The following is a 14,628-nucleotide window of genomic DNA, read 5'->3' as shown; positions in this document are numbered from 1 at the left end:
ATCATCAGCCATCGAGCCATCTGTGTAAACCTCTTCATGACATCAGTACATGTCAAGAATCGAGAGGAAGTGGCAGCGGAGAGCCAGGGGTTAACTGAGTCCTTAGGGCCATGTGAAAGGTCCATGCTGAAGACGCGGCCTAGGTGTACACCATGAAGGTGTACATGAATGGACCTCAAGGATATGTGGTAAGGACAAGGACTCCAGTTCGGAAAGAAGGGATCAGACACGAACTGCAATTGGAAGCCCTGATCTGGGCCACCGATGTGGGAGATGAACTGTCGTGGGTGGGAAAAGGAGACAGTAATTCGGATGCGCCCGAGATCTACGAATGTGTGCAACGTAATTGGCCAGGAGTTGTGCACGCCTAACCTGCAATGGAGGGGCTTTCGCCCCCACCAAGACGCTGGTCACTGGACTCGTCCTAGAAGCTCCTGTCGTTAGGCGAATGCCACAATGGAGCACTGGGCCGAGTAAACGCAACGCTGAGGGTGCTACCGAACCATAAACCAGACTCCCATAGTCAAGGCAGGATTGAACAAGGGCTCTGTAGAGATGCAGCAGTGTAGAGCGATCTGTACCCCAGTTGGGGTTGCTCAGGCAGTGGAGGGCATTGAGGTGCTGCCAGCACTTCCGCTTAAGCTGACGAAGATGCGGAAGCCAAGTCAATCGGGTGTCGAAAACCAGTCCTAAGAATTGATATGTCTCCACTACAGTGAGTGGATCATCTTTAAGGTAAAGTTCTGGTTCCAGGTGAACAGTATGACACTGACAGAGGTGCATAACACACGACTTTGTGGCTGAAAACTGGAAACCGTGGGCTAGAGCCCATGACTGCACCTTGAGGCTGGTTCCCTGTACATGCTGCTCAGCAATACCAGTACTGGTGGAGCAGTATGAAATGCAGACGTCCTCTGCATACAGAGAAGGTGAGACAGACGGCCCTACAGCTGCTGCTAGACCATTAATGGCCAATAAAAATAGAGATACACTCAATACAGAGCCCTGCGGGACCCCATTCTCATGGATATTGACGGGGGGGGGGGGGGGGGGGGGGGGGCTATGGGAGGCACCAACTTGTACACAGAAAGTAAGAAGTGACAGGAAATTCTGGATAAAAATCAGGAGTGGGCCTCTGAGACCTCATTCGTATAATGAGGCAAGGTATTAAGTCGCCGGGTTGTGTCATACGCTTTTCATAAATCAAAAAAGATGCCAACCAGATGTTGGGGTCTGGAAAAGGCCGTTCGGATGGCAGACTCGAGGGACAAAAGATTATCAGTGGTAGAGCGCCCTGGCAGAAGCCGCCCTGACACAGACAGTAGGCTGCATGACTCCAGGACCCAACCCAACTGCCAACACACCATATGTTCCAGCAGCTTACAAAGAACGTTGGTAAGGCTGATGGGCCAACAGCTATCAACATCAAGCGGTTTCTTACAGGGGTTTAGCACCGGAATGATGGTGCTCAGGTTTAGGGAGTTGATCAATCAGTGCAGCTAATACATTCAGGGATACTGCACCATCCGGAGGAAGATATACATTGCAGACGTTATTTCCTGTGTCGTCCTTATTCTGACAGCCACAGTTTCAAGAGGGGTTTGAAGGGGCACAGTTTCACTACAGATTGAGTTTAGAACATAACCGCAAACTCCACCCAACACTCTATTATAGTCGCTACAGTTCCTGTAATATCCCTTATAGCCACAGAGGGCAGGGGTCTGCATTGTTGGGAACCAGGTCCCCTGGAGGGCACTGCAGAAAGCAGGTGTGAAGGTTAACAGCTGCCATAGCTCAGCCAGGCAGTGGAAAAAACCGCCGCAATTCCACTGGAGGATGACATTGTGAGACTGGGAAGGCATGGAACATTCAATGAGGCAGTTTACACCTCAGAGTCACCTGCTGCCACAGACTTATTGCCTGAGCAGTCTATATCCATTGTATCTGAGGGTCTGGCGAGATTTAAGTCCTCAGCGGGTGCCAGAATCTCCACCTCATCCACAGATGCAGAGCAGTGGTGCGGGTGCCACAGCAACTCCCTTGGTCTTGGGAATCTTCTTATTGGATTTCTCTCGCTGCCCCTTGGGTTTCCCTGGCTGGGAGGACTTCACTGATTCAGTCTCCGGGATGGAGGATGAGTGTGAAGCCCTGTGACCATCTGCTTTTGGGCTCTTCAACCACTGGCGGGTGTCATCTTTCCCACTAGCAGAAACCTGGGAATGTAGTGACCCAAGGGACCCTTTCCTAGCGAGAGGAGCCGAAGAAGACTTACGCTTCTCCTGCCAGAAGTGGGGACTGATATCCCTGATGGTTGGGGGGCTGTTGCTCCCAAAGTAGGTGGTGCAGGAGCAACAGGGAGGGAGGAGCCCCCAGCCCCACCATCACCAAGAGGGAAGGTGTAGTCTTCTGGCTCTGAGAGGTGACTGGGGTTGGCGGAGCTGATGGGGCTAGAACTATTGTAGCAGCGGCGTAAGACAATGTCATACGTACAGGATGTAGGCGTTCAAATTTCCTCTTAGCCTCAGGGTAGGTCAGTCTGTCCAGGGTCTTGTACTTCATGATTTTCCTTTCTTTCTGGAGAATCCTGCAGTCACGCGAGCAATGCGAATGATGCTCTCTGCAGTTGACACAGATATGTGATGGGCATTCACAATCTCTAGATGTGATGCTGGAAGTACAGCGAGAAGATATATTGCCGAACTTCCAGCATTTAAAGCACCACATTGGGGGAGGGATACAGGACTTTACATCACAGTGGTAGACCATCACCTTGACATTCTCGGGTAATGTATCACTCTCGAAGGATAAAATGAAGGCACCTGTTGTAACCGCGACAGGAAAGGTCGAGGGGTTGCCACTAACGAAAATTCGGCGGAACCGAACGGGAGCGGCCTGCGAACAAACAAGATGGACGAACAGGAATGGAAGGTCGAAGGACAAGCATGATGACTGACAAGACACCAAGATCAACAACAAAGTATTAAGCAACGGGGTCACAAGAGATAACCTAATGAAATCAAAACAACATCCACTCGTAAACGGGAAGTAAGCACACACAACCTAAACATGACGTCTATAAGCGAGATATCAACAGACTCAACACGACTACCAGACTGCCTCGCTGAGTGAGAGGCAGCCACCTAAATATATGACAGGGTATGTCGCTATTGGCCACTGGGACCACGTGCTCCATAGTGGCGGCCTCACGTTAGACTCGGGGCCAGGAGCGCGTGCAGCCACGGCGTACAGCACGACTGCTGCAGAGACCTCTAGTGGTCGCAGATTCAAAACTCGTAGCGCTTGGTACCAGAGCACCAGTGGCAACCTGATTATCCTTCACACCCTGGTGGACACAGCGAACAACATGTACACCTGGCCGCTCTAAACTGGCATGCAGCTCATTGTCAGACTGCAAAAGAAGATCTTATGGTGTGTGATGGTTACAGAAACATCCCCCAGCTTGTCACAAGCAAGTAACGCCTGTGACTGGGCAGAGGATGCTGTTTTGATCAAGACTGACCCAGATCTCATTTTGGACAAGCCCTTCACCTCCCCAAACTTGTCCTCTAAATGCTCAACAAAAAACTGAGGCTTCATCATCATGAAAGATTCCCCATCAGGTATCTAACATACAAGGTACTGGAGCATATAAGACCCGCTGCCATCCTTAGCCTGACATTCCTCCCATTCATCGCGTGTCGTCCGCCCTGATGCCACCCACTCTGACCAGAGGCCCTCCCCATGGGCGCCACCCACCCGCAGGCCACCTGGTACAATGGCAATCGTGCCCCATGGTGACAGGCATCTACTCCTCAGCATACATGGGAAGTTAACGGCGCAGGCAACAGCAGAGCTGTGTGGTCAGGAAGCTACAACCAACAGGGTACATGGCGGCCCACCACAACAGACTGACTACCGTGCTGGATATCAGGTGCAACCAAGCAAACAAGTCCATTATCATCATCAGTGTAGAAAACAATGCTGCACAGCTGATGGAAAAATACACACCCAAGAGGGTGACCTCACCCAACAGTTGGAGAATGAGCAGAAGTGCAGATCCACGTTGATGAAGGATGCAATGGGTCTCAGTGCATGATGGACATGATGCACCATGTAAGGTGCCCTTTCCCAATTGGCTCAGTCTTTGGGAAAATTTCGAAAAATGGAGGTCAAACCCTACAGGGGACCATCACATAAAGGCCAAAATGTGTGAGACTCCTTTTAGTCGCCTCCTATGACAGGCAGGAATACCTCAGGCCTACTCTAACCCCCGGACCCGCAGGGGGAAAACCGCTGATGTATGCCATTTGTCAGAACAACATGAACTGTTCACCAAGGCAGCACAACCAGGTTGTGTTCATCTCATAGTTTAACACGTTTTTGGTATCAACAATATGGTAGCCAATTGCCTCTCTTGTGCCATCAGGATCTCCAGCACAATCGCTTACAGTAAGCTTGCCGAATCACAAAGTATAGCCCAGGAACTACTACAGCAGCACGATCAACAATTGAGATTTCCAGAACTGATGTTAAACTGTATTGTGACATGTCCACCTCAAAACCTCATCCTTTCCTACCAGTCACATTCAGAAAGGGCACGTTCATGACTTTACATGAATTGAGTCACCTTGTTGTATGATCAATGACCCATCTGGGGACAAATTGTTATGTAAGGCCAGGGATGCAAAAAGACTGCTGTGAATGGGTGTGGTGTTGCATTAAATGTCAGTGCGGCAAGATTTACATACTCTTGCATGCACCTATAGGGAACTTTCGGAGTACAACCGCCTGCTTTGCCGTTGCCTACATTGACACTGTTCGGCCACACCATTGTCCAGTGGCTAACATTATCTACTCATAATGATAGACTGTTTCGCAAGCTGGGCAGAAGCTGCACTGGTAAACAATATGTCAGTGGAAACCTTAGCCTCTACTTTTGTGTTGCACTGTGTACTGCTATTCGGCTGTCAGCAGCACATCGCAATAATATGAGTCTGATCTATTTGCCAACTCGCTAAATTTTGTGGCACGGTCTACCACAAAATGAAAAGCTATCATCTGGCTCAGCTATCACTGAGGAATTGCACCAATCACTTGCAGCAACACTGATGCGACATGACACTGAGTGGACTAAGGCCCTTCTCGTGATGCTACTGGGCCTAGAAACACATACAAACAAGACTTAGATGCATCATCGGCAAAGCCAGTATACAGCAAGATGTGTCTACCAGGTGAATTTAAGGACTCTAAAACCCTTACCACCACCGGATCAAGATCAGCCCGACTTTGTCAATCAACTCAGAGAGCATGTAACCTGGATCTGCCCAAGAGCCTTTCAGGCACAGAACAGCCTCTACCTCTGTGCATCAGGAGCTTAATACCTGTTCCTAATTCATGCTATGCACAGAGGGCTGCAGCTGTCTCTATGGCATCCATACAAAGGCCCATATCATGTACTTACAAGGGGAGACAAAAACACCAGACATTTTGATTCGATTAACAGGAAATCGACCACAGTTTCCACTGACAGGGTCAAGTGGCACACACACTTCAAGGAGCACTCTCATCAGAAGTGCCAAGTCTCCACCCTTGTTCAACAGCTGCACCATCCTCAACACCACCATCACCAGCACCGACTCAGCAACAGTGAACCCGCCACCAGAACGCACCCCAAGATCTGGACAACACATCCATTTTTCGCTTCCACCAAGGGGGCTGATGTAGCAACTATCTACCATTACGTGGTGTTGTGCTGCAAATGCTCTGTGTGTGTGGCTCCCCCCCCCCCCCCCCCCCCTTCCCCCGTCAAACATTGCGTGCCAGACACCAGAGGCACTGTGCTTTAAATATGTGTTTTGGTCTTGTTTATTCTTTGATTTACACTTTTTATGTGTTTCTATCTTCTGTGCCTTGTTATTAATGCATAAATTATGGGATAGCTTGAATGTACTGCTCCTGGTGGACTAACTTTAACTTGTGAGTTGTATTCTCAGAAGCTCTTATATTTCTGAGCTGTTTCTCCTGTGACCACATTCAATAAAGATGCACAAGTGACTTTTTTGTGTAGTACAGATCTTCCATGCTCAGATACATTCAGGAGTTTATCGTCAAACAACAGCCTGCCCAGTTTGTACCAACACTACATATCAATTTCCTTGGGGTCCAGTTGAACAACAAGCTAAAATAGAGGTAACACATATACGTGAATTCATTAAAAAGGGAGAAGAACAGAGAAAGAAAGAAACTGTGAAGAGAAAAGTACATGTGTAAACTAATGGGGTGAAGCAGGGTTCTGGGGACATAGGCTAGCACAGATTGAGGCCAGAAGGATTGCAGAACTGAAGGATGAGTTATAAGAATAATTCAATCATAAGTAATTCAGAGCAGCTGATATCTGATGTGGTAGGGGAGATCTCGTAACAGGTTGCAAAGCAGACACTGAAGTCAAATATCTTGTGCCCAGCAATGTGTTCTCCCGTGAGTGGTCAACTTTTTAAGTGGCCACAGTTTAGCAGTTGCCACACATTCAGCTGTACACCTGGGCAGAGGTCACACCAACATTGAAGGCTACGCAGAAATTTCAGCAGAGCTGGTAAGTGATTGGACTCCTTTCATAGGTAGCTTACTGGGTAGGATATGCCTGTGATGGGATTGGGTTCTTCATTTCTAAGCAGAGTGGTAGGTAGTTGAAGCCATGACAAAGCACGTGGTTTAGTTGCTCAAATCCAAGTTGATAATGGGTAGTGAGGAAGATGTTCCTTTGTGGCTGAATTGTGGAAGTGGTTGTGCAATTGGAGGTAACAGAGATATTTGCAGACTAGGTTTGGTGGGTTGTGCTGGCCTGTTAAGGCTTTAGGAAGACTTTGGGATACTGGATAAAGAAGAGCTGTCATTGAAAATGCACCAACCACATGTGGCCAGGCTGTATAGATGAGACTTTTAACATGTAAGAGGTGGCAGCTATCAAAATGGAAGTGCATACTACTGACGGGTGACGGACCTGATATTAACACATGTTTTTGTGGAGTCATTGGAGAGGTCAAGGCCAATGCCTGGAAATGCCACACACAGAGTTGAGGACCAGGAGAAGCAGATAAGTGAAACGTTGAGACTATAGGGGAATGAAGACAGTGTCCTGGTTCTGGAGCCTTTGCTGGAAGATATCGTCAGTGTACCTCAACCAGCCAAGACATTAGGATCTTGAGTAATTAGGAAGATTTCCTCTCAACAATCCATAAACATGTTGGGTCATACTGAACCTACTGAACCAAATGTTGGGTTTCATCCAGTGACATAATAGTGTTGTGGCATGTGACTTTATAAATGTACAAGCAAAAAGCGAACACTGACAGTATTTGTTTTTGCACCAATATGATTTTTTGGAATGTAGGTTGTAGTCATTGGCTGATCTGTTGCATACCCTGAAACAAAGGATACATTCAAATGTGACAATTTGATTGTAGTTGGTGAACCCAACAAATGTGACTTTAGTCGCAGTGACATATTGATTTGTAGTGTTGTACAAAGTATAGGTTAGGCTGACAGATGACAGTTTGGCTGAGAGTTTGTGAAGCAGTATTGAAGGCAACAGGATGACATACATGGGTGCTGATGGCCATGTTGCTTATTTGTTTATATACTGGTCCATGTAAGCAAAAGTAGTCATGAGTCAGCATATAGCTGGTCAAATGTACAAGGAATTAGGTGGTAGGTGTAAATTCAGTGAACATTGAGAGGGATAGTGTTCAATAACAGTAAGGCTGTTATCAATTTTTTGTGGGGCCACAGCAATAATGGGCAATATGAGACTGGAGAACCACAAACTTCTCGATTCCACCAACTTTTTGATGTTCATGAGTTTTAAGTTCTTTTCAGTTCCTACTTCCCAAATGCGTATTAATTGCCACTGACTGAAATGAAACAAAATTTCTCAATTCTTGGATTTGCATTCTTTACTGTTTCATACCTGTCGTCTCTTACTATAGGAATTTAAGCAACATCAATGATTTTTTCACTCGTTATTAATGTAGAATGTTGCATTGAAAGATGTACTTTAAATATATAATATTTTCAACAAATGGAACATAAGGAATGTGATCCATTAACTTTCAAAAAGGATTATGAAAAATGCAAGAGGGTGGACCTACAATATTTAATAAGTTCTGGTGAAAATGAAAAAGTTGTTTAAAGACTAGTAATATGGGAAGCAGCAAGCTTTTTGAGTGCTCCAAAAAGACAGATAAATGTCACTGGAGAATGTCACGATGGTTGGCATGGTTCACTGTTAGGGCAGCTAGTCTACATGGATTTTGGATATAGTGCATGATAAGTATTGTACTCGATCAAGGGCTGGAGTCCTGCATGGTTCTGGAGCCTTTGCTGGAAGATATCGTCAGTGTACCTCAACCAGCCAAGACATTAGGATCTTGAGTAATTAGGAAGATTTCCTCTCAACAATCCATAAACATGTTGGGTCATACTGAACCTACTGAACCAAATGTTGGGTTTCATCCAGTGACATAATAGTGTTGTGGCATGTGACTTTATAAATGTACAAGCAAAAAGCGAACACTGACAGTATTTGTTTTTGCACCAATATGATTTTTTGGAATGTAGGTTGTAGTCATTGGCTGATCTGTTGCATACCCTGAAACAAAGGATACATTCAAATGTGACAATTTGATTGTAGTTGGTGAACCCAACAAATGTGACTTTAGTCGCAGTGACATATTGATTTGTAGTGTTGTACAAAGTATAGGTTAGGCTGACAGATGACAGTTTGGCTGAGAGTTTGTGAAGCAGTATTGAAGGCAACAGGATGACATACATGGGTGCTGATGGCCATGTTGCTTATTTGTTTATATACTGGTCCATGTAAGCAAAAGTAGTCATGAGTCAGCATATAGCTGGTCAAATGTACAAGGAATTAGGTGGTAGGTGTAAATTCAGTGAACATTGAGAGGGATAGTGTTCAATAACAGTAAGGCTGTTATCAATTTTTTGTGGGGCCACAGCAATAATGGGCAATATGAGACTGGAGAACCACAAACTTCTCGATTCCACCAACTTTTTGATGTTCATGAGTTTTAAGTTCTTTTCAGTTCCTACTTCCCAAATGCGTATTAATTGCCACTGACTGAAATGAAACAAAATTTCTCAATTCTTGGATTTGCATTCTTTACTGTTTCATACCTGTCGTCTCTTACTATAGGAATTTAAGCAACATCAATGATTTTTTCACTCGTTATTAATGTAGAATGTTGCATTGAAAGATGTACTTTAAATATATAATATTTTCAACAAATGGAACATAAGGAATGTGATCCATTAACTTTCAAAAAGGATTATGAAAAATGCAAGAGGGTGGACCTACAATATTTAATAAGTTCTGGTGAAAATGAAAAAGTTGTTTAAAGACTAGTAATATGGGAAGCAGCAAGCTTTTTGAGTGCTCCAAAAAGACAGATAAATGTCACTGGAGAATGTCACGATGGTTGGCATGGTTCACTGTTAGGGCAGCTAGTCTACATGGATTTTGGATATAGTGCATGATAAGTATTGTACTCGATCATGGGCTGGAGTCCTGCATGGATTGAATTTCAATATATGCCATTACTGAGTACATAATTTACGTAAATTAGAATGATATTGTCAACCAATGCCTGGTTTCAATATGATGTGTTGTTCATACACTAAATCAAGTTCTGACAAAAATAATGCCTAATACAGTGGTGCTTCACAATGATTAACAGATTGAAATTAAAGTCTCCATGTATATTTCAAGACCTGAGCAATACCAATCAGTCTTGTTACACATAGTACTTACTATCTGGAACACTTATGAGCAGGGGTAGTAGCAGAAAGAGGGTTGCATGTATAAGAAATGGCCTATAATAGGGTAGAACCACAGTTTTTGGTGTCTCTAGGCCAATGCACAACCTGCCCAATTACATTTATTTGAGGTATAGTCGAACAGAATTCTGTACAACATTTTTTGAAGTGAACAGAACTCTTTACAATCTTTTATAGAAATTGAACTACACAATATTTTTTGACCCTGTTATGATGTGAAAAATCATTCATCTTCCTACACAAAATTATTTATGCATGTTGGTTGGAGGAGCCAAAAACTTCAAAGGACGCAAGTGGATTCTTGTTACAAAATAAAATGAAAAAAGAAGGAGGAGGCCTCTGTACAAGAAGTTCTTGATTCTCAGACATGTTTAATTGCTTTCAGTTCTCAAGAACTGAGTTCTCAATTCCATTAGATTAGATTAGATTCCGTTTCATTCCATACATCCAAAAATGAGATGATTCTGTGAGTGTGGAACATATCATAAAGTATAATATAAAAACATAAAACATCTTAATATAATACTTTACTTCCCTGATCACTTGTGAGGAGTGTGTCAAAGTGTGTGAATACATTACAAGTAAACTGGAACTGCTAATGTTTACGGAATGCACTGTCAGAATCAAACATACATGTGCACTTTTAATAAATTTATCACACACAAAATACCAAATCTTGACTACTGTGAATAAGTGCTGCTGAAACGAAATCTAACAGACATTTTTATTTAAGCGTGTCTAAAAGTCACTGTTAAAATATTCATCAATAGAGTAGGAGTTGCCTATGAAAAAGTCTTTCAAACTCTGAACTGTGCTTTATCTGAAACCAAGTTTTTAATGGTTGCTGGCAGTTTACTGAAAATGTGTATTCCTGAATAATGGACCCCTTTTTAGACCAGGTACGAGATTTTAGGTCTCTATGTGGATTCTTCTTATTCCTTGTATTGATATTCTGTATTGAGCTATTGGATGGAAATAGACACATATTATTTGCAAAAAATTTCATTAAGAAACAAATTTACTGAGAAGCATTGGTTAGAATACCCATTTCCTTGAACAGGTTTCTGTATGATGTTGTTGAATTTACACCACAAATGAGTCTTATTACATACGTTTGCACTCTAAAAACTTTTGCTCAGTTTGACGAGTTACCCCAGAATATGGTCCTGTATGAAAAAATAGAATGAAAGTGAGCGAAGTATGCAATTTTTTTTTTATATTTATATATTCTGTATCCGACAGCATTTTGCACTGCAAATACAGACTTGTTTAGGCACTTCAGCAATTCTGTGGTAAGCCCTTCCCAACTGAATTTATTATTGAGTAGTAATCCCAGAAATTTAACACTTTCAACCTCTTTGATCTGCACGTCTTCATGTGTTATACCCCATATGCTGGAAGAAAATCTCTTACAGGTCCTGAACAGCATAAAGTGGGTCTTTTCAAAGTTTAATGACAGTGAATTAGCTTTAAACCATTTATTAATGTTGGTGAAAATTTGACTACAGCCATTTCTAAATCTGTACTTGACCTGCTATTTATTGCAATGTTTGTATCATCTGCAAACAAACCTAGCACCTGGCACTGTAACAGATGAGAGGTCATTAATGTACACAAGAAAAAGCAACGGCCCAAGATGGAACTTTGAGGAACACCACATGTAGTTAATTCCCAGTCAGATAAAGACAGATTGCTTACTCCACAGGTATTTCGTAATGACATCCTTTGTTTCCTGTTAGTGAGGTATTACTCAAATCATTTCAAAGCACTGTCAGGGACACCAGAATATTTCAACTTACTTAAAAGAATGCTGTGATTCAGACAGTCAAAGACTTTTGACAGGTCACAGAATATGCCAGTAGCCCATCTAATGAATTAAGTATGTTCTCAAACATCTCTATATCAGAACCCTTAAAGAATCCAAACTGTGACTTGGAAAGAACATCATTTAAAGTCAGCAGCTTAAGAAGGTGCTTGAACACAATCTTTTCAAATAGTTTTGAAGAAGACTGCAAAAGTGAAATTGGTCAATAGTTCAACGGTGTCTCTTTATCTCTCTTCTTGTAAAAAGAGTCTTAACTTCAGCACAATTTAGTCTGCCTGGAAATGTTCTGCTGATAAGAGATTGATTACAGAAAAAAACTTGAGACAGAGCTCGGCTCACATGAGCACTCTAACTTCATTGATATATCTCAACCACTAGAATACTTTGATTTTATGGATTTTATGATAGACTCGACTTCTTTGGGAGATGAGTCATTTCCATTTTATTGAAGTTATTTGTAAGGACTGCTCTCAGATATTCCGTTATGTTGTTCACTAAACCTGATAACTGTAAGCTGTCAATAATAGAAACAAAGTACTTGTTTAAGAGGTTCGCAACACAACATGCACTTGTTCCCATTGTCTTATTTATTTTTAGAGCTATCTGTTCTTCTTCCTTTTTGTCCCCACCTGTCTCTGGCTTCACTATATCCCACAGAGTTTTTATTTTGTTGCTGGACATAATTATCTTTTTCTCATAGTAAAGCTGCTTAGATTTCTGGATTATTGCTTCAATTATTTGCAGTATTCTCTGTAATTCATTGCAATGCTAAAATCAGTGTTGTTCCTAGATAGTACATACAATCTCTTTTTGTCCCACATGATATCTTTATTATCTGTGTAATACATGGTTTATTTTTAAACTTCCGTTTGATTTGCGTTACCTTTAGGGAAAAATAATTTTCAAATAAGGAAGCAACTTTATTAATGAATGCTTTGTATTTTTCATTTGAGTCAGAAATATAGTAAACATCTGATCAGTTCATGTTTTTGAGTAATCTCCTAAAATTCTCAATTTTTGGCCAATTTATTACCCTCCTGTACTCAGATTTAATAGATTTCAGATTCTCATCTTTGTCTATTGCTAAAGCACAACACTCAGCTACAATGTGACAGCCACAGTGGTTGGTGTTATAGGTTTATGGAAGGATTAGAGAATAGACGTGTAATGTGACATGTTGGGGGAGGGGGGGGGGGATACTTGGGGTGAGAAAAGAGGTGGAATTGACCTAGAGATTTGAGTAGGGATTGTGGCTAAGGCTGGAATCTGGGATGGGATTATTATAGCAGGACTTACAGATGGATGGGTTAGAAAGGTGAGTGATAGGCCTACATTCTATCAGGCAGCCGCTGTGGTTCATCACAACAATGGTGGACCCTCTGTCTGTATGAAAGATGTTAAATTCATGCATGTTTTGCAGTAATAGATGGCTCTTCATTCAAGTGTCGAGAGATTTGTGTTCTTGTAAGGGACTTGGGAAAGTATCACATCTGGTTAGAGGAAAGAAATTCTTGAAAGATAACCAGGGGTGGTTGGGAGGATGGGTCAGGCATGAATAGAGGTATGAGCTGGGACTGGGAAAGTTCTGTGGTGACATATGGATGGCTTTGTACACAAGGACTGTTTGCAGAAAAACGTGTTTTTACTGTAGAAGGCAGGTGAAGAGTAACAGGTGTTTGATCAGTTTGCAGCACTACTGAACTTGACTGACCTTTTATAATAACAAACTGGATTTTGGGCGGAGGTCAGTTGGCAATATGATAGATATTGTTAAAATTGTGTCACAAGTAAGACGACAGTAAATTGGAAAACATTTTAAGGTGGTGTTTAGATTGCTCTTCCAGTTGGTGGAGAGAAAGAACTTCAGTTTGCACTTTGGGGTGTAGGAAAGTGGAAATGCCCAATACAAATGTCTTACGGATGGAACAGAGGTGGTTCAGAGATGTCTGTACAATGGAGATTTTTTTCCCCTACAACCGAGCAAGACACTAAGAATCGTTCTAAGTCCAAATGAAAATAGAAAATGTTCATTACTTTCAATTTCTTCTAAAAATTGGTGGTATCCCTGGTGGTCCTTCATGATGGGCTTTACTGAACATGATGATAAGAGTGTAGCTGTATTTTATTTTTGGCTAAGATAATACAAATTCCGTAAGGTTTGTTCAACTTATCCAAGAGAATCGTGACATCTGAAGCAGTGAATTTTCATATCCGTCCACTACCATAGAAAAATTACGAGGGTGATGCATATTCGCCGGCCTCACACTCCCGGTGTGATTAAACGGCTTTACTCGCAAACCATTCCTCATGAGCGACAAGATTCAAGGGAAACAATAAGAAATGATGCTCTGTCATGTACTTATTCTAACCAGAAGAGCGCACACGTGAATGATGAAAGCTACGCCGGCGATATCTTCTTCCTTGGACAACCCTAGCAAGACAACACTTTAGCTTTCAAACATTTGGAAACCACCACCTACAAGGAGTAACTAAAGTGCTACAAGTGTAACAGCCTTATGTCATAGCAAAAATCATGCAGAAATCACGCCTAGCATTATCATTGCATAAAAACACGCACTTCTGCTGTAGGCTCTCAGAAATCACTCACACCTTACATATGAAACAGCGCCTGTCACAAAATAACATTAACTCAATAAATTAATTTTGTACTTAGTTCGCAAGAAAACATACCATAACAGACAAATAATTCCTTCAAACCGTGATTTCACTTAATACTTCTTGATTTACGAAACACCATCATGCACGGATAGCGAAAGTCACTTGTCCCTTGTCAGGCAACACTAAATTTACCAAAATGTGTAGTCAAACTTCAATTTTTCTATCGAGTTACATAGCTGACTGATAATTAAGTATCATATTCAGATGAAATTACGAACATTTTTAGCTATGTAAATGGTAGATGTACAACATGTTACACCGTTCATGTAATC

At 42.4% G+C, this 14,628-nt stretch overlaps 1 protein-coding gene across 1 annotated transcript in view; it reads right to left on the bottom strand.

Moving 5' to 3' along the window:
• Positions 1–14,505, bottom strand: part of LOC124776262 (mitochondrial import inner membrane translocase subunit TIM14) — a 45,426-nt gene extending 30,921 nt beyond the window's left edge. Inside the window, exon 1 of the mRNA XM_047251157.1 lies at positions 14,369–14,505. Within this exon, the coding sequence (XP_047107113.1) occupies positions 14,369–14,371 (3 nt within the window). The 5' untranslated portion in view covers positions 14,372–14,505. The remainder of the gene's footprint in view (positions 1–14,368) is intronic.
• Positions 14,506–14,628: the final 123 nt, after the last annotated feature.

This window comes from Schistocerca piceifrons, chromosome 2 (assembly GCF_021461385.2).
Source record: "Schistocerca piceifrons isolate TAMUIC-IGC-003096 chromosome 2, iqSchPice1.1, whole genome shotgun sequence".
NCBI classification, from domain to species: Eukaryota; Metazoa; Arthropoda; class Insecta; order Orthoptera; family Acrididae; genus Schistocerca; species Schistocerca piceifrons.
The sequence above is the reverse complement of the archived record's forward strand: the minus strand, read 5'-3'. Positions and strand labels throughout refer to the sequence as shown.